This window comes from Lynx rufus, unplaced genomic scaffold (genome assembly GCF_022079265.1).
Source record: "Lynx rufus isolate CCGP_SWC_20201006 ecotype Redwood Valley unplaced genomic scaffold, mLynRuf1.p SCAF_13, whole genome shotgun sequence".
Taxonomy (NCBI): domain Eukaryota; kingdom Metazoa; phylum Chordata; class Mammalia; order Carnivora; family Felidae; genus Lynx; species Lynx rufus.
Genome location: NW_025814827.1, coordinates 10688943 through 10707945, shown reverse-complemented (window position 1 = coordinate 10707945; position 19003 = coordinate 10688943). Strand labels below are relative to the sequence as shown.

At 48.3% G+C, this 19003-nt stretch overlaps 1 protein-coding gene and 1 long non-coding RNA gene across 5 annotated transcripts in view; one reads left to right on the top strand and one right to left on the bottom strand.

The window, feature by feature from the left end:
• The first annotated feature begins 1020 nt into the window (after window positions 1-1020).
• LOC124508477 (uncharacterized) lies at window positions 1021-16224 on the top strand. Of its 3 annotated transcripts, XR_006961264.1 has the most exons (3): window positions 1021-3650; window positions 4543-6001; window positions 15551-16224. It is a non-coding gene; the product is annotated as an uncharacterized LOC124508477 (long non-coding RNA). The 3 variants fall into 3 exon arrangements; XR_006961262.1 differs by lacking the exon at window positions 1021-3650 and having other exon boundaries at window positions 4189-6001; window positions 15554-16224; XR_006961263.1 differs by lacking the exon at window positions 1021-3650 and having other exon boundaries at window positions 4189-6001.
• MEGF11 (multiple EGF like domains 11) overlaps window positions 1181-19003 on the bottom strand; it is a 229653-nt gene continuing 211830 nt past the window's right edge. Inside the window, exons 16-25 of one of the 2 annotated variants that reach the window (XM_047074919.1) lie at window positions 18817-18945; window positions 18189-18317; window positions 17488-17616; window positions 15742-15978; window positions 14041-14159; window positions 12093-12159; window positions 11389-11490; window positions 8904-8960; window positions 2007-2213; window positions 1181-1341 (exon numbers count right to left, since the gene is read on the bottom strand). In XM_047074919.1, the coding sequence (XP_046930875.1) occupies window positions 1181-1341; window positions 2007-2213; window positions 8904-8960; window positions 11389-11490; window positions 12093-12159; window positions 14041-14159; window positions 15742-15978; window positions 17488-17616; window positions 18189-18317; window positions 18817-18945 (1337 nt within the window). The remainder of the gene's footprint in view (window positions 1342-2006; window positions 2214-8903; window positions 8961-11388; window positions 11491-12092; window positions 12160-14040; window positions 14160-15741; window positions 15979-17487; window positions 17617-18188; window positions 18318-18816; window positions 18946-19003) is intronic. The other variant, XM_047074920.1, reaches the window with a different exon arrangement.

Genomic DNA, 19003 nt, shown 5'->3' with positions numbered 1-19003 from the left:
CTGAGTAGGTGGTGGTTTTCAGTAGAAACACTTCATACCCTTATATGCTGTTTACTGTGAAGTTTTACATCATGTTACAGCACCTGATTACAGTCTTTATTTGATCATTTCATTTCCATCAAGAAGCATAATGTACTTTAAGCAGACTGTTAAACTTGCTGTATCCACTTTTGTCCAATTTCCTCTACACTTTTAGGTCCTATACTATATCAAGCTCAAGATTTACAAAGAAATGCTTGAAAGCAAGTACTCGTCTGACTCGAGGAATGCCAACCAAATAAATATGGGAGGCCAAACAGCCGTTGTTAGGGATGCTTAATTCACACCCGTCTGTGACTGATTGCTTAAAGCATCATCTCAGAGTTCTAGTTCACCTGGAATGACTCAGGTATTGGATGGAGTAAGGAGACATGACAAGGCCAGGACTGGGCAATGTTGTTGAACCTTGAATCAGCAAGATTTGGTAAAGCTGGCCTAGAAATCATTGTTGTAGACTGAAAGAGGCTGCTGCTGCGCTTTGGAAAACTTTCCCCCTCCTACTACCGCGAAGGGCAGAAGAGGGAAAGTTCATCTGTATTTATTAAAGTCTTACTTTTAAAAAATTGAAGTTGTCAGTATTAGACTGTACACTGTAATCTTGGCCATTGTGATGGGTGGATCAGACATACATGTGTAGGTACTTTAGCGGTGATATTAGCAGTTTGTGTTTGTGTATTATTTAGGTAATAAAACAGGTGGAAGGTAACAGCAACCAAAAGTACATATACATTTCAGGTGCTTTAAAGTAATCCATTCCCCTCCCCAGTTTCCCCTTCCCCCTAGGAAGTTTGTGAAACCTATGCTACGTGTTTTCTTAAGCATCATTTTCAGATGATTAAGTATGTCAATATATATATTTAGCTGATGTTCAGTAGCTGTATCTTAAATGTTTTAAAAGATCCTATATAGTCCTGGGCATTTTGGGTTGGGTGTGGGTGGGTGGATAGGATTTGCCTTTGTGAACAGACCTTTTGAACAATGACCCCAGTCCCACTTGGAAGCTCTTCTTTAGTTCCAGGTGAAAGTAATAACTAACACGCAGCTGAAGTCAGTCTGTGTCATTATTTCAAGTCAAGGGATTGTCTTCTTTCAGAGAGTCAGAATATTCAGCAGAGCACATTGCAAGAGAGAGGCTTCTCTCTTAAGACTGCTTGTCCTGGGAGGGCCCATTGGCAGGGCTTTGTCTTACTGGGAGGAGGTCATAATGACCAGGAATATGGCTGTTCCTAGGTAGGTCGTATGGATTCTGGATATAGCTGGAGTTATGACCGAGGCCTTCTTGGACCACACTGATTGTGGGCTCTAAGGAATATAGTGAAAAATGAGTTCAGAGAACAGATTAGCTTTGGTTGCCTTGTTGGGGGGAAAAGAGTTCTATTTAACTTGATAGGGAGAGAAGCCAGGGATTTATAAATCTGTGATAAATATATGAGGGTTATGACTGAGGCTTGCTCATGAAATGGAAAACCTAAGTGAGTATACTATTAGAATCCCAGGCTCTGGGTCAAAACCAAGAGGTTTAGAATATCCTAGAGGTAGGAGTGTCATCCACGAGCCCAGAGACATAGGTGAAACGAAGAAGGTGGGAGACGGTGATTTAGAAACTTGCCAAATGTCTGTTCTGATTGTTTTCTTTTTTAAACTGGGATTTGTATCAGCAATCAGTTGAAGTGTGTGTGTGTGTGTGTGTGTGTGCACGTGTGTGTATGTAACCACTGACTCCCCACCCCCAGCATTTCTGATTCATACTAGTCCTGGTGTTTTTTTAAAGCACAGTTAATACGAGAATTTGATTTTCTGCGTGAGAGAGGAGGGTAGTCCTGGGAAAGACCGTTCGCCTTGGATTCCTTAAAAAGCAACAAAAGAAGGGTGTGTTTTCAAGACCGGGTGAGTGGAGAGGGCTTGTTTGACTTCGGATACTGCACTATTGCCCTGATTTCACTAAGTTACTTATTTGAGACACCTACCAACTTCATATATATTTTTATTAGATGTCGACAAGGATGGTATATCTGTGTACGGAGACCCTCTGTGCACAGGCGACTTCATTTCTACATAGCTGCTTTCTGGAAGCTTGCAGGTGAGGATGGGTGGGTCCTTAATTGTGGCGTAAGGGTTTTCGCTGCTATTCAAGGAACAAGTGCTAGAACTGCACACGGATTCTTTCATGTAATCTGTAAGGCAAGAAAGATTTCTTAGGACATGAGAGGACATAAGACTTAATTTCAATACCAGAAACAGATGGCAGTTTATGTGCCTTCAGGATCCTAGAGCTGTCAAAGCCTATGATAACCCAAGATTTCCTTCTTAAATATGTTGGAGTGGTTTCCTAGGTAGGGAGAGTTCTTTTCTTAAAGAAACCTACATTTTTGGAGGGACAGGAACATTTTTGCTTTTGGCTGTCAGTTCTAGCACCAGAACAGGATTATTTTATGGTATCTGTAATGCGCTTTCACATCTATTATTTACTTTTTTACAAAATCCTTCAGAGATGGTTGATAGTTTGCATTTTATAGGATGAAGGCCCAGAGAGATGAAGTGATTTGGCTGATGTCACATAAGCTCATAAATAGCAGTGCCAAAACTTGAATGCATGCCTTGGGACTTCTTGGCCTGTTTGTTCTGTGATATCATTCTTCCTCTGAAGTCTTTTTGATGACTAAGAAGCTTAGATTCAAAAAGAAGTAGGTGTGTGTTTTGGCACAGGTGTGGGCAACTTTTAGGCAGCAAACTTTGGCTGGCGGCATCCCTGCTCTTGAGAAGGTTGTGATCAGAGGTGGGGCTGACTGAAGTGTAATAGAGATGTGAAAAGCACCTGGGTCTCAGGCTAGCCTTTGGAAAGTTCCTGTTTTCAAGTAAGCCTCACAGCGTATCCCTGGGGTCACTTACCTTAGTTCTTGTGAATGCTAACTGAAACCTATTTTGACAGTATCTTTTTCTGATACCAGGAGAACTGCTTCCTCTCCTGCTGCCTGTCTAGTGCATCATCCCCAAGACTTCAGGGTATGTTAGCGTACAAAAGGATGCAAACTGATTTCCAAATATGAGGCAAAGTAACTGTGGCTCACTGGAGGAAGAAAGTGTTTTCTTTGGGACCGGGAGTCACAAAAGGAAGGGGAGCCCCTCCTTCAGCCTGAGACTATCAGTGCAGCTTCTAGATCTTCCCAAGTGAGGCAAGACTGTTCTGATGGCCTTTAAAAAGCAGTTGATTCTCTCATCTGGCAATTCAGGCCCTCATTCTGTGAGGATCTGCCAGCCAGGGGGTCTAGAAATAAGCATGGAGTTGCATGACTTGTCAGTCATGAGTGGTCTTCAGAGGTCTAAATTTCTATAAGTGGTAGCAGATGGTGAAATTTCTATATTTCTCAGCTTTAAATTTCTGTAAGTGGTAGCAGATTGTGAAATTCTTGGACAGTCTTCCACTAGAACCATCACATGCTTTCTGCCTCCAGCTTGTGAGATTAATGAAAATGTAAAAAAAAAAAAAAAAATTTATCATTGTAACTCATGGGGTGACTAGCTGTTCCCTTAGGTCCAAGGAGAGCAGAACACTCCATGTGGATGCAAGTTGAGATGTCTGCTACCACTAGCAGTCTTTTCTCCTGTAACAGGTGACTGGGTGGGAGGGGATCTCCTTTTCTGCTAGTACAGGGTTACCGATGTTTGTTTCAGAGGGTAACATTTCCTTAATCTTGTACAAAAGTACATTCACCCATTAATTCATTCAAGTGTTCACAACACCTGTGATCTAGCTTAGAACAATAATTCTTCTCTCTTCCCCTTATTTATTGCTAATGAGGAAACTGAAGCTTGGAGTGAGGAAGTGACTTCCCCAGGGTCACACTGCTCATCGGTAGTAGAGCATGCTCCAGAACCAGGCTCAGAACATTTTCCATCTCACCCTGGCCCACAGGTAGAGAGAGGATGTTGGCCTTGGTCCCATTGCAGATTGTGGCCTCTTTGTAGCATATAGAACCCAAGAGAGGAGTAAGAGAAAACATTCTTGCTAGACAATGAGCAGGCCCAGCTGTTGGTGAGGCTCTCATGAGGAAAGGGGGATGCAGGTCCTGTGAGTCCTGGGCCACAACCTGCCCAGAGCCACATAAAGCTGCTTCTACTGAGTTGTTTTCTTTTTTTTTTTTCTTTCCTTTCTTCCCTCTTCCCTTCCCTTCCTTCCTTTTTACTACTTTGTTTCTTAGTACAAGGGCTGGAAGTATGTCCAAGAACCCCAGCATAGTCCATCGGTCCCACTCTGGTCTCTGAACTTGGTAGCCAAGGAGTAAGGCCGTACTCAGGACTCAGAGCTGCTAACGAGCTGAGACTAGACTTGCTTAAAGAAAGGCTGTCTCCTGAGTGAAAAGTCCTAACACCCCACCCCTACCTTCTCACCCAGACACATCCTTTTACTTTGATTGGTGGGTGCCTTAGTTGCATGTTTTCTAAAACTTAAGGAATAGCAATAGAAAAGGTAGCCCTTATAGCTAGTATCTTCACTCCATTTAGGTCATTTGAAACTTGTTACATCTGTGAAGAGGGCTGGACACGAAGGACTAGGATTACTACTTCAGAAATGAGGACAGCGAAGCTCATAAAGTTTGCTTGATGCTCGTAAGTGGTCAAGTTTACGACTCCACCCATCTTCTCTGGTATCTAGTCATGGTGTTTTCCTCCTTCCATCTGGTTACTTGTGCTCCTGTTCTGTATCTTCCAATGCAAACTGTAGCTGCAACAGCTTTGTTTTACCCTCAACGAGGAATACCTTCTATCGATGGGGGCCAAGCCCTGCTGGGAGAGAAAGGCCAAGCTCTAAGCTTTTGGTGGATATCCCATGATCAATTTATTTGTGGCAGTGGGGGAGTCTTGAAGCTGTAGCACAAAGCTGAAAAGAGCCACAGTCAGCCAGTAGTGCCCCTCTTCTCATTTCCACCAGAAAAATCAAGGCTGCCTTCAAATTTGGAGGTATGCAGTAGTCTCCTGCCTTCCCCAATCCACAGGGATACTTGTCCACGACCCCCAGTGGATGCATGAAACCACAGATGGTACTGAACCCTTTATATACTGTTGTTTCTTCCTTTGCATACATACCGATGATAGAGTTTAACTTATAAGTCAGGTACAATAAGAGATTAATAATAGAACAATTATAACAATATAATGTAATAGATGTTATGTGAATGGGGTTTCTGTCAAAATACTGTACTGCACTCACCTTTCTTCTTGCGATGGTGAGGTGCGGTGAATGACCTAGGCATTGTGACAGGCCACTATTGATTGGCCTTGATCATGTGCTTCTGGATCACTGTTGACTACGGGTAACTGAAACCACGGAAAGCAAAACTGCAGGTAAGGGGGACTACTGTAAATAGTTTGCTGTGCAGCAGGGGATGCACCTAAGTGGATGAAAGACAAGTTGGGGTTCGGGGAGGGGATTCGTTTTAAGGAGAAGCTGTATCTCATAAAGGGCCCAGAGTGAAAGAAAGGATGGAGAAGCATGTATGTGTTGAGGTGGGTGAGAGAGGGTGTTGGATAATAAAATCATCTGGATTCTATTTTGGGGAACTGGAGGGAGGAAAGGGCCAGGCTAGCTGAAAAACTTACACTTTAGAAAGCTATTCTTTTCTCCAGCTGAGTCATCTACCTGCCTGCCCTCAGGGAGGGTGGGGTAAGGGGAAGAGTAACTAACCTCTCTCAGGCACTTCCCCATCCTTTTACAGCCCCACCCTACACTAGCCAGTCCCTGCACTTCAGGGCATTTTGCAAGGAAAGGGGAAGCCTCAACCAAAGCCACCTAAGCTTTGGAGAGTCACTCCTCAGCGGCCCGTAACTAGCATCTGGACCAAAGACTTAGCTTTATAATGCCTTAGCATTTTTTCTCAGGGCCTTGGAAATGAGCCTATACCTCTTCATTTTATAAAGGAAGCAGCAAATCCAGAGAGGGGAAATGACTTTCCGAGGCCATCCTGTAAGTAGGATCTGATCTGAACTGTGGGTGGGAACCTAGAAGGCTTTTAGGTTCACACTAACATCTAGGTAAAGCCAGTATCTCTTAGAAAACCCAGACACTGAACATCTGTTTCTTCTCAGCTTATTATTATTTAGTCACACTGCTTTTTTTCTTCCTGGGCCCTAAGTTGGCATTCTTTTCTTCATTGAGAGACCAGGATATGGGGAGAGGAAAAGGGAGATTTCAGGGTCAGAAGGAGAATCACACTGACTGAAAAAAGTTTTCTGGAGGTCACTGGACTCCTAACTAATCTTGCCGCCCAAGGTAACTGCAAGGAGAGACGTGGAGGTTAGATTAGTAAGGAGCATACAGGTAGTTTCCTTGAGGCTGCAACAGTGGGATTCAGGATTTCAGGATAAAAGTGATGGAGCGTACTGGGGAGGATTTCTTCTGTAGCACCTTTAAATGCCTGACGGATAAGGAATTGAACACAAGGCAGTTTGTTACAATATCATTGTGTTGAGGGGGAGAATGGGGAGAGATGGACAGGTGTTTAGGGGTAAAATGGGGTTAGTGCAGCAATGTGTGTGGTGGTGTGCAACTCCAGGATGACAGTGAGTGGAGGTCTTCAGTAAGTAACAAGGATTAAGGTCCTAGAGGGGGCCTTAGAGATGGGGCTAGTTACAACCTCATCCTTGGAACAGAGGTAGAAACCAACACTCAGGAAGTAACAGTGTGACCTAGTCAGTGCCACACAGTAAGAACTAGGAACAGAATCCAAAACTTACAGGCCAGGCTCTTTCCCACTGAGTTCAGAGAACACTCAGACTCTTACTTAGGGTTCTCATTTGGTTTGGCCCAATAGTTTTAGAAAGTAATCATTCCTGGTACAGACTAGCTTATTAAATGTTTATTGGGAGTTCAGCCAGTTAGTGGGGTTTATTCCATAACTTTGGCAAATAGTTCTGTAAAGTTCCAAACTGTGACATTTCATTTTCCTCTTTTTGAAATCTCTTGTTCTGATGTGTTGGTTCCTAACATCTGGTGGCATATTTACCTAGACAGCCTTCTTTTCTCGAATTTAAAGGATGTTTATAGCCAGAGTGGTAAAACAAAATCTGGCCTTCCTTGCACTTATAGGCTCAGATACATGATCCCACAAATGAGGAATGAATGACGCTGAGGCAGAGACCCTGCCCTCCTTAGCTTTGACATTTATGGTTGCGAGTCTGAAAGCAGTTACCCTAATCATAAAACAAAGTGCATAGGAAAGTTGGGTGCTCATTTTATTGAGGTGTTTGGGCCTGTGTGAGCTTATTCATGCCTGAGTCATGCATATTTTGAGAACTGGGAAGTCTCTAAAGAGATCTTTGCTGTCCAGATCTTTGAGAAAGAAACTGAAGTCCCAGGTCACAGTGATAAAACAGTAGAGCTTTCTTTTCTGTTTGTAGCCTCACTACTGTAATGGTACTTGCCTCCATTTGGATGGTTTAAGTTAATATGCAGAAAATGGCCAGAATTGATGCTCCTAGGGGAGTAGTGTCCTTTGGCTGGCCAGGAGCCGAGGGGTTGACCTCTGTCCTCAGATTGTTCTCTTGTGGTGTGCACATCCTAACGTGTTCTTGGAGACTTGCCCTCCCTGCTTTAGTATCGCCTACCCCTAGCTCACCCCACTTCTAATAACCAAGGGCTATAGATTATAGATGACTAGCTCTTCTTATTTAGGAAATAGTTGTGTCTCAGGTATAACTAAGGCTCACTCTGAAAGACCAGAACCAGTAATTGAGGAATCTGGGTCAATCTAGATCAGTGGTTCTTAAGTGTTAGTTGGGTGATGTGCTGCATAAGAATATCCTGAAGTACTCATTACAGATGTGGATTCCAGGGCTCCACTCTAGATCTGCTTCAGAGTCTTGGGAAGATGGGGTATGGACAACTGTTTGTTTAACAAGCTTTCCAGGTGATTCTGGTGCACAGCTAGATCTAGGATATATCCATTGGAATCTTTGCTGTCAGCCATCTCTCTCAGTGTGGTTGAGATTCCTAAATAGACCTCAAGAGACAAAAGGACAGCCCTATTACATTAGTACAACCCTCTACAATATGCAAAAAACACTTCCCATAATGTGTTTTTTTTTTTTTTTTTTATTGGCTACTCATGATAACCTTATTAGACAATAGGACAGGTATAAGTATCCTGACTTTGCAGATGAGGAAACAAGGCCTTGGAGAGCTCCCAGTCTAAGGTCACCATTAATATTTGACAGAGTAATAAGTGACACAGTTTCTATTTCACACATTCTGTTACTTAAATGTAGGGCCTAAGCCCAGGGCAGGACCTGACCTTTATCTTTGGCTTCACCCACAGATGTCCTAGAAGGATAATCCACCTCGAATTTCCCATGTGCTAAGGATTAGTCCTGACTTTCCCTGCTTTCAGAGGCACAGATGTCAAGGGTGGAGTACCATACGGTATTAACACTAGGTATTATTTTCATTCCTTGTGCTCCAGAAAGCCAGCAGGTGCAGGGTGGCATTCCTCACCAGCACAACGACAGGAGGCCTCTGGGGCGGGTAGATTGACTTTATTTCAGATTTTATAATCAATTTAACTCATACTAATTGGTTGGATAATGACATTCTACATTTCCGAAGACATTTAGTTGGCATCTATAAAAAACCCACAAGCGCTTGCTAAGCAGGTGCAACTTAAATCGAAATATAAATTCATTATTATTATGATTGCTCCTCCTGAGCAGAGCTACCCAGCAGCCCCAGGTCCTGTGGTCTTTTTACTTTTTTGGGGAATGAGGGGAAGAGATGTGCGCAGTGTCTCTGGTAGAATTCCTGGTCATGTCAGATCTGCACTCTTTATCTTGCTAAGCCCTTTCTAATGGGACGTCAGGATTGGATACTCTACCTTTGAAGCCTTTGTCCATAATGTATGTGTTCTGACGTCTGTCCATTCCACAAGCACCTGCATTAAAATAGTGTAAAGAAAGAAAAATGGGGTGAGTGAGGTTTACTTGGACTGCATACATTTTTGCTTTATTTTTTTCTTGCCTTTTTTTCCTCCCCTACCCATAAAATTAGCTAAAGTGCTAGAGAATTATTCTGGGTTTAATCTACTCTAAATCATTTTGACCAGGCAGGAATTCTTACAGGGATCAGAAGTATTAGCGGTGAGCTACAGCGCCCCCTGGCATATGCAGCACTGCTTCTCCTCTTTAACCTTAACTGTGAGGTCCTCAGAGGCAGTTCTCATGACACCCACAGTCACTGTAGGTGAAGTTCCAAGCTCCAGACTTACAGGATAAGGAATGAATCAGTACCAGTTCCTAGCTTGGGGAAGGGGTGTATGACATTCCAAATCCCAGTTCTGTTGGATTTTGGAATGGGGTTGAAGACTGTTTCTTACCTCTCAGCTCTGGTCCTGCCTCCTCTCCTGGATCTGATGCTCAACTGAGGGGAGCTGGGGAGGGAGGTGGACTGGTGGCTGAGATTCTTGATTAGTTATCTTTCCAGGATGTACAGTCATTTCTATTCATAGTCTCTCTTAGCTACCCATTTTTGGGGGTGGACCATTTGCACAAAACAGAGGTGCCTTTGACAAGTATTACCACTGTTTTCAGTCTGAAAGATTTTTTTCCCTTTTGGCTGTCACAATTTATCCAGCTCCTGCAATGCATGGTCCTTAGCCATAGCCAGATTCAGGACATAAAACTTCAGGGACCAAACTCAGCTTCTTTGCTGCTGGTGATACCAGAGAAGAAGCTGTCTGGCATTTTTAGGTTGAGACTGTAATGACTCTGGTAATTATTTTCAGCTTTTAACTGAGTCATTATTTTTCAGCGCTTAACTGAGGATACAATACCAGGCAAAAAGGCATGCAGCACATAATGACTAAAATACAATTTTGACTCTGCTTGACTCTTCCCTGTTTCAGACACTGAAGACTAACCCACTACTATTTGGATACATCCCTATACCATAACTCCTCCACAGAGTTCCTAAGTTGAATTTGTAGGAATCTATTCTTACCTGCCTGCCTTCCACACATTACTGAGTGATAGGGCAGAACCAGTCCAGGTTTCCCCCTAGGTTGCTGTTCTTCTAAAGGGCCTGCAGGTACCTGTGTCCTTCAGAAACATGACTCAGAATCTGTATCCCTGGCCTCAGTTCAGCTCTTTATACCAGACAAGGGCTTCCTTCACCCTCTGAGAGGGAGGGAGGCTAGGCTAGGCTGTTAACTTTTCCCTTTTCTAGAGCAGGAAGCAGAGGCCCACAGAGGGACAGTCACTTACCCAACACAAAAACCAGGACCTAGATCTCCCTAACTATTTTCTCCCACTGGCCACCAGCCTGCCTTAGTGTAAGCCAAAAAAGATAGCATGTGGTGGCTCTGGCTGCACTGGTTGAAGAGCGAGATCTATAATGCGGGGAGAAATGTGGGCTGAGCCCAGAGGATGCTCCCTGTGGAAAGAGATGCAGGGTGGTGGGGGTGGGGAGCAGGAAGATTATATTTGGTGGGGTTGCTGAGAAACCAGACACGGCCGAGGGGGCCCACAGCCAAGAGCACAGCCTCCTAGGTATAGACTCTGAGTCTTTGCAGCCCACGACTGCTCAATAGGCAGATGAATTCAGAACCTTTTCTTAGTGCTACTGCACCCAGGGACCTGCAGGGGTTGGTGGAGCTTCATTTCCTTGAGCTCTAGAAACCAGCTAGAGCCTGAGGGCTGTCCAGTATGCTAAGGCCCTGCCCTTGAGGGGCCACTTTGCAGGGAGGCTACATTCTCTGCTGATTCATTGTGCTTACTCCTAGGGCACCTACTTCTGTAACTCCTACCCACATTCTCCCATAGCAGGACTGACTTTGCCAGTCTCCTTTTTTCATCTTGCCCCAGCCACCAGCTTTGAGTCTAATACAGAGCAGAGAGGATGTCGGTTGACACCTCCTTGCCCAACCTCTCCAGATCCCTGCTCGACAACCCTACCCTATGATCTCGGAGAGCTTGGCCTGAGCCACTGGTGGGTCTGGAGTCTCTCTGTAGGACAGTGGGCTTTTAGACCAGAGAGCCAACTCTCTGTCATCCACACCCACAGGGCCCAGAGAACCCCAGAGGTGCTCCATCCTCAAGTTCTCAATGGTGTGGGATTGTAATCTGTGGTCTATAGGGAGTATAATTATGATGTGTCCCCTTTACCTAATACCACAGTTTGTCTATATCCAGTGACCATGATGGGAACAGAAGGGGTGATGGGGGATGGATCCAGGCAGGCTTCCTTTAGATAGGGTTTTGGGTTTGTAGACTAACCATGTTGGGAAGAGGGCCCAACAGGGAAAGATCTGGGACCATGGCGGGTAAGTCTGGGGCAGGAATGCGGGGTAGGGTAGGGGGTCTAACCTGGTGAGTGTGGCTCAGCGGGGCGGCTGAGGTGTCTAAGTTCAATGTAGAAGTCCTCGGGCGGGTACCTGGCCTCCAGGGCACTGATCTGGAAATGGGAGTCTAGTGAGAGGAATGACAGGGAGGAGCCATTATTCCCAGGGCCCTGGTATGGCAGGGTGGGGAGTATGGAGGGGGTGAGGGTCAGGGTGGGGCAGGTTAGAAGGAATTAGGGCCCCTATGGGTAGTAGCCAAAGGGGCTAGGGCCAGGGGGATCTGCTAGAGTTGAGGCCATCGACCTTTGCTCCCTCACCCCCACCCCCCCCACAGGAATTGGTGCCTACCAGGACATCAGGGCAGAGGAAGCAGTCCTTGAAAAGAAGTACTTTGGCAGGGCCTGGCTCAGGGAAGGGTCCCTTTCTCAGATGGTGAGTGCATCTTTTGCCTGCATCTGGAAGTCCCACATCCAGGCTCTAGCTGTCTCCTTTGTGGTCCCTGGGTCATAGCCACCCTCTCCCCTGATATAAAGGGCATCCTGGGCTTCCTTTGCTTATAAGAGCTGAAACCAAGGCTTGGGTTTCCTCCCTGTACCACTTCTCCATGGGGAACCCATGCTCAGGATTCATTTAACCTCCCTTGGAGTTAGGACAGGGCCCCTTTCCATGTCGAAGGAGAAGAACAGGTGGGACATGATGGCAGGAGACCAGACTCAAAGCACTACTGACCTAACACGTTCACAAAGCTGTATGGGGTCCAGCCTGCTGTTTCTCTGTCAAGGGACTTGTTACTGAGCTGTTTGGAGAGTAGGAGAGCAAGTTAATCCCTTTGCTCCCAAGGTGCCCCTGCCCAGCCTTCACTTTGCCCAGCCTTGTGCACCCACCCCTGTGACGATCCTGACCCACCTATGTCTTAGATCGTTGAGGGAAAGGAAGAGCTACATGTAGCATGGCAATGGCCGAGACCAGTGGGAGCGGAACCTGCCCCCTTCTAAGCTGTCTGGCTGAAATTGTAGGGTTTGTGGCCCTTAGGACAAAGTAGGGCAGGGTGAACACAGAGCCAAGAACAGGGCGGAGCCTAGCTGGCTCTGACATGGGAAGCAGGTCAGGTAGGTGGGGCTGAGCTGTAGAACAGGCTCTCCAGTGTCTTAGCTGCAACACGAGGCCATTTTCAGTACAAAGAGAGGTGCTGAGATTGCAACATCACTGTCACCTCTGCTACTTGGCCGTGTGTGAGTCTTCCTTTTGTATGAGCAAGGGAAAGCCTCAGCTTTGGCATCATTTTTGCCTCTAATCTGCTGTAGCCTTGATGTGGCTCTAGTTAATCAAGGACCTTGTACTAAGAAAATCCAGATTCCTTGCCCTCAGCTTCCAGCTCCTCAGTTAAGCCTAAAGCTGAAGCTGGGAATGAGAGTCTGAGCTGAGGAGGGGAAGAAAGGGCCAAAGCCGTGGGGTTGATGGCTACAGACTTTGCTTATGGGCCTCAAGGTACCCTGCATACAGCACTCCCATTTCGTAGGAAAACTGAGGCTGAGAGCCTGTGGAAGAAAGTAGCCTTGGTGCTGGCTTGACAGTGGTTGCCGCTGGGGTTGAACTGTGTGTTATTGTAAAGGGGTTCAAGCTGTGTTCTACCAGGTCTGAGGACTGGTGGACATTTTCTGTGGGCCAGACTGGGAGAAAGGATTCCCAGAGCTCTAGGGCAGAGGCTTAGACTATGAAAACCGCTTCTGTCTGTGTTCCTCACACAGGAAAGATGATGCAGGAAGCCAGGAGGCCTGGGATTGCCCTCCTAATGGTCCTACTGTATGTATACATGTGTAGTTGTGTGTGCACACGCATGCACATGCTTAGGTGGGTGTCAGGAGGAGTGCAGCATGAGCCTTTTCATTTCTGAACCTCCCGCTCTGCCCAGTATGGGTCTGGCACACCAGGGGGACTCCCTACACATGGGTGCTGAGACATCCTTACCCAAGGCCCTGTGATTGTAAGAGGAGGTCTTGCCATTAGCCGGGGTTATGCTGGGAGCTGTGATGGGAGGGCCCTGTCGAGGGTGGTGCACACCTGCCCTTGAACGCCTGTGGGTCTCACTGTCAGTGGGAACACTGGCTATGGCTGATGTTTGGGTTTCATGTCCCTTGTGTTGGTTCTGATTGCAAAACAAATGGTTGTGGGTAGGTAGTTGTAACGTGTATGCCAGATATTAGGACGTGAGGGGTACCTGAGTAATAGTGATTACTCTCTAAGGTGCTGGTTGCATGCATAGTGTCGGAAATGGACTGTAGTGATCGGTGGTAGGTGGGGTAGCATGTAGTGTTTTGATTACATGTCTTACATGGCAAAAGTGACAAGGAGGCTACATGTGATTACATGGTGATCACATGGATTGGTACCTGTTCATTACACACAGGTGTGCGGGTACATATCCGATTGCTGCTGTAGGTTGGTTTCATGTGATGTCTGCTGGTTACGTGGCACTTGGTTCTGTGTAACCTGCTGGCTTCCTGTCCTATGCTTCACAGAGTGTTTACATGTCCCATGGATCACAGGGCTGTGTTTAATGTACTGGCAGTTGGTTCCACATGGACCCTCCAGGTGGGGTGCAGTTCCTTCCTTGGACAGAGGCAAGGGCTCATTGGGAGGATAGTGGGTGGGGTCTGGGGAGTCAGGGGCCCGGTACCTTGGTGGGGCTGTTCCTGTCCAGAGTGCTGGCCTGGCTGGTGGCAGGCCCCCCGCACGCCAGTGCGTGGTAGCTGGAATTGGAAAAGCACTGGGCATGGCTGCTACTTTGAGACAAATCTGGGAAGAGAACAAGGTGCCATACCATCATACTCCTGCCCTTGGCGTCAGAACACCCCAATACTAACACTTGGGCTGGGCAGCTTTGAGAGTGCTCTGCAAAGAGAGACTGCTAAGTCCCCCATCCCCCAAGCTTTCTGGCATCCACTCCCCCCACAGAAATCTGTAGGGCCTCATTTGCCTCTTCCTTCATGGTGTCCCTCCCTGTAGGATGCAGGTCAGGCTCGCCAGTGTGGAGGGTGGCCCCAGCAGCTAGAGCATGGATGAGGAGTGCTGGCTCGCACAGCTTCATATGTCCCTCAGTTGCTACATAGCGCTGTGCTGACCGCCCCCCCCCCCCGCCTCCCTCCAGTGTTACATCCCAGGAGTGAGGCCATAAAGAGAACCCCTCTCTTCTTAGCCCCAGCCCTGCCCGCTTGTGGATTCCAGCACCCCTCCACGGTGTTGGGGAATTCCAGTGGAGTGGTGTGGGAAAACCAGCCAATCTTACTCATTATAGTCATAGAAGGAAATCCCCAAATCATCGCTGTGGGCTTGGGATTTCATCAGGGGATATTTGCTTTGGCTGAAACTCAGGGAGGCGTGCAGGCCAGGAGCTCCCTGAAGGCAGGGTCTGCACCTGGGCCACCCCTGTCTACCCTGCAGCACCTAGCATCGAGTGGGCATGTGGTAGGCAGCCCTTAGCAGGAAAGGGCTGAGGTGATCTTGGTTTTCTAAATCCGAGATGCAAGCGGCTGCAGGTCAGCCATAAGCTGGGAGCCAGCTGGAGGGAGCAGTCATCCTTGTGTTTACCTAGACAGGCCCCACCTCCTGTGGCCCAGGGCTGTGGGCAATGTCAAAGCATTTTGACCTCAACTCTTTAAGTAAATAGGAAGCCAAAAGCCTCATTTTAAGGCAGCAGTCCAGGGTTCAGGAGATGGGAAGGATCTGGCCCAACAGCCCCACCTCCACCCCATTCAGACTCTAGATAGAATACCCCCTGGGGATACTACCACATTTGTGGACCTACTGGGCCATTGCCCAAATTTTCAGACTCTCCCCCTACCCTGAGCCAGGCACCATCCCCTTCCACTGGATTAACAGGGCGCTCCTAACTCTGGGAACTGGGAGGGAGGGTTGCTCTGAGGCCTTCACCAAGGAAGCAAAAATGGAACAGGGCTCGGACACAGCCCCAGGCCAGTTTCTTGAGGCGGCTCAGGCACTGGGCTGGAGAGGGGTTCCCTTGGAGAGTTTAGGAAAGTTTCTGTTTAGTATGGGTGTTCCTGTGGCCAAAGCCTGGTGAGAAAGATGGGAAGCTCTGGGGAAATGGAAGGAGGTTCCTAATCATAGCTGCTTCAAGCTGGGCACCCAGGAAGTGACATTCCCATAAAACCCCATCTACTTTTCCTAAGTAGGTTCCTGCTCCCCACACTCATTGTCTCCAGGAGCATCTGACCATCCATCGCCTTCAGGAGATCCTGCAAGCACGACCACCCACCTCCAACAATCAACCTGGGTGTCCCCAAGGATACCATGTGACTCTGGGTGTGTGTGTATGTGTGGGGAGGGGCAGGAGAGGTGAGGCTGGGGGCATAGTCTTTACCTGAGAGTGAGTAGTCCGTGCTGGTCATCCTCATGGCAGGTGTGTAGGAGACACGGGGAGCCAGGTCACGGCCTTTCTCTTTCTGTCGCCGCCGGCGCCAGGCGAACAGGCCCAACAGCACCACAATGAGGAACAACAGGAGGACGATGCCTGTGACAGCACCCACCGAGTGCCGCTCTGCACCCAGCGCCGGGCTGATCTTGGTGTAGGGATTCAGCTCCTCCATCATGAGGGCAGCTGTGAAGGGAGGGAGGACACGAGTCTGGGGGAGGCCTGCTTGCTCTTCAGATCTTGGCCTAGGGCCTAGACTCCTCTAATGTTAGGAGACCTGGGTTCTGGTCTTTGGCCCTATTCTTCAATCCCTGTGTGATCCTGTCCCTCACCGCGCCTGTGTTCTTCAACTGTCTACAGCAGATGGACTTCCAGGGTCACGACCAAGAACAAATGTGATCACGGATGGCAAATAAAATAACAACAAATGTGTACTGAGTACTTTCTTCGAAAAATGGGTTACAGATACTCATTTTATCTTCCCAGCAGCCATATGAGTAAGGACTGTTTAATTATTTCCCTTTCACAGATGAAGAAACTGACTCACGGTAAGGTTAGATAACTTGCCCAAGATCATGTAACCAGTAACTGGTAAAGTCCAGTTTCTCCGGAGTTCGGAAGAATGGCACTCGGTGCATCTCCCTGCTTACCAGCTTTGTGACTCTGAGTCCTCAGTTTGTTCGTTTGTAACATGGGGACAATAATCTCACCCTCCCCAGGGAACTGTGAGCACCATAGGACAGACTGGCAAGAAAGCGTGCCATTGTGCCCGATGACTGCCCACATCATCCCTCTTGATGATACATGAATGGGCTAACTCTTCACACTGCTGCCAAGCCCATGGTGGGGGCATCCTGCCGCCCAGCAGAGGCTAGACCTTTCCTTGGCTATCAGCAACTGGGTGAACGGAGCTAGTCAACATCCTCGGGGAAATGTGCTGCATTATCATTCTCTGTGATCATCAGAATGCAACAGAAATGTCTTTTGGGCCCCTTCCTGTTAGGTGGATAACTGAGAGCCCATTATCATTCCCCATCTCAAACAACAGTGTAATCCCTTATTTGCACCAATTCACGAGGGGTTTTTATGTATACAAAATCATTTATTGAGTGCTTGCTTATGTGCCAGGCACTGTGCTGAGTTCTCTACTATCATCTCAGCCTGGTCCTCATAATTACTATGGGGTGTCCTCTGACTATAGAGCTGGAGCCAAGGTTGAGCGCCTTTGGACTCCTTGGCCCTCAACAGAACCTCGTGTTGTGTTGGAAGACAGATTAATCTACCCTTCCTACTTTGCATGTGGAAAAATAAGCCCGGTAAAATAAAATGACCTGTCCAGCATACCTAGCCGGTAATGGCAGAACCAGAATTTGGCATATCTTCGATTGTCTGGTGGCCTTTCCAGAGGACTAGCTTGCACTTACCCTTGTATGGCTCATAGCAAACTGGCCAAGGATGAGCACGGGGAAGCCATGACTGAGAGGTTCCTGCTCCATCTGCCTCCAGTACCCGGTACCTGGAGCCTCTGCCTCCTCCTCTGCAACCCACCCCACTCCTGCTCTCCTTCCAAAAGTGCACAAACGGAAGTCACAAACTGTCCTTCTAAAATCCAGTTGTTCCATTGGACTCTCCTTAGATCCTGTCTCCATGGGGCCCTTCCAGAGCCCCCTGCCTAGGGACTCTGCCACCTGTTACCTTGGTCACACCGTATTCCTTTGAATCCAGAGCTGCAATAACAGGTGCCGGTGACGTGGTCACAGGTGGCATTGTTCATGCACTCACATAGCTGCTGACACCCATAGCCAAAGGTTCCTGGGGCACATCCTGTGTAGCACGAAGAAGAAATGGGACGGATAGACACATCCTCGCTCGCTCTTCCCATCCTATATGTAGCCAGCTATGATTAGCCAGTTCCAACTCAGAGTGAAACCTATTTCCCTGTATCTCCCACTGTGGTTGGACTGTGGGAGCACCTTAGCAATGGACAGAGCACCTTAGCCCTGAGTGTTGGGGGACACCCACTCCTACTTCCTCCTCACCTGACACATTTATGCAGCATGTTTCACAGGCCAGGCCCTGAGCTGGGTGCCCTGGAGGCTTCAAAGAATTAAACGACGGTCTCCCTGTATTCCCTCAGTCCCCCCTCAGGCCTCTGTGATCTGCCCTTAGCATCTTCCATTCCTCCCCCAGCAACTGGAGGAAGAAGCTCTACAGGCACATCGATGTAGGCATGACCTTCAGCCTTTTTTCTTGGGAGTTGCCCCCCAAAAATCCAGGGAACACGAGGTGCAGAGCCCTGAATGAGTGGACTTTGAGGGGCGGTGGCAGGGGGGCTTCCCCTGCAAGAGGCTGATGCCTGGCACCAACACTCAGGGTCAGGGGTTGGGACCGCTTACTCTGCTCGCAGTGTCGCCCGGTGAAGCCCGTGCGGCAGGTGCACTTGCCGCTGATGTGGTCACAGCTGGCGCCATTCTGACACTGGCACACACGCCCACAGTCCTTCCCGTAAAACGCTGCGGGGCAGCCTGGAGAAACAGGGTGGGGACAACTACGGAGATGCAGCTGGGACCAAAGCTGTCATCTGCTGCCTCTCTCTGAGCACAGGGTGGGGACCTGTGAGACCCTGCACCTCAGCTGTCACTACACTCTGGACTCCAGGCTTCATGAAGGGGTAGGGGTGAGAGTGAGGAGTTCTTTAGACAAAGGTGTGCTGGAACCAGAGACCAGGCTAGGGTCTCCTTGCTGTGTAGCCACGGACTGTTCCTCCCTCTCTGGGCCCTACTGTCCAGAGGGTCGGGTCTTGGTGATTGCCTGGGTACCTTACAACCTGACTTTCCAGGACTTGGGGCTCATCAACCCCCTGAATCCATCCAGGCTTCCCAATCCTGGGGTGGGGTAGGGGGCAGCTCCGGCCCCAGGGGCCTCCCTCCTCCCTCCCTCCACAGGCCCGGACGATGCTCAAGGCAGCCAGCAGGCCGCAGCACGGGATCCCCAATAGCTGGGAGGCCAGGAGGCAGGACTTACGCTGAGTGCAGAAGAGTCCAGTCCAGCCAGGGGTGCAGTGGCAGGCCCCATCCTCGGCGCTACAGCGTCCCCCGTTGTGGCAGCTACACGTGTGGAAGCAGGCGGGGCCCCAGAACCCTGGTGGGCAAGCTGGGGGATGGGTGGGACACAGAGGGTGAGACAGAGGCAGACAGAAATCGGAGGGAGA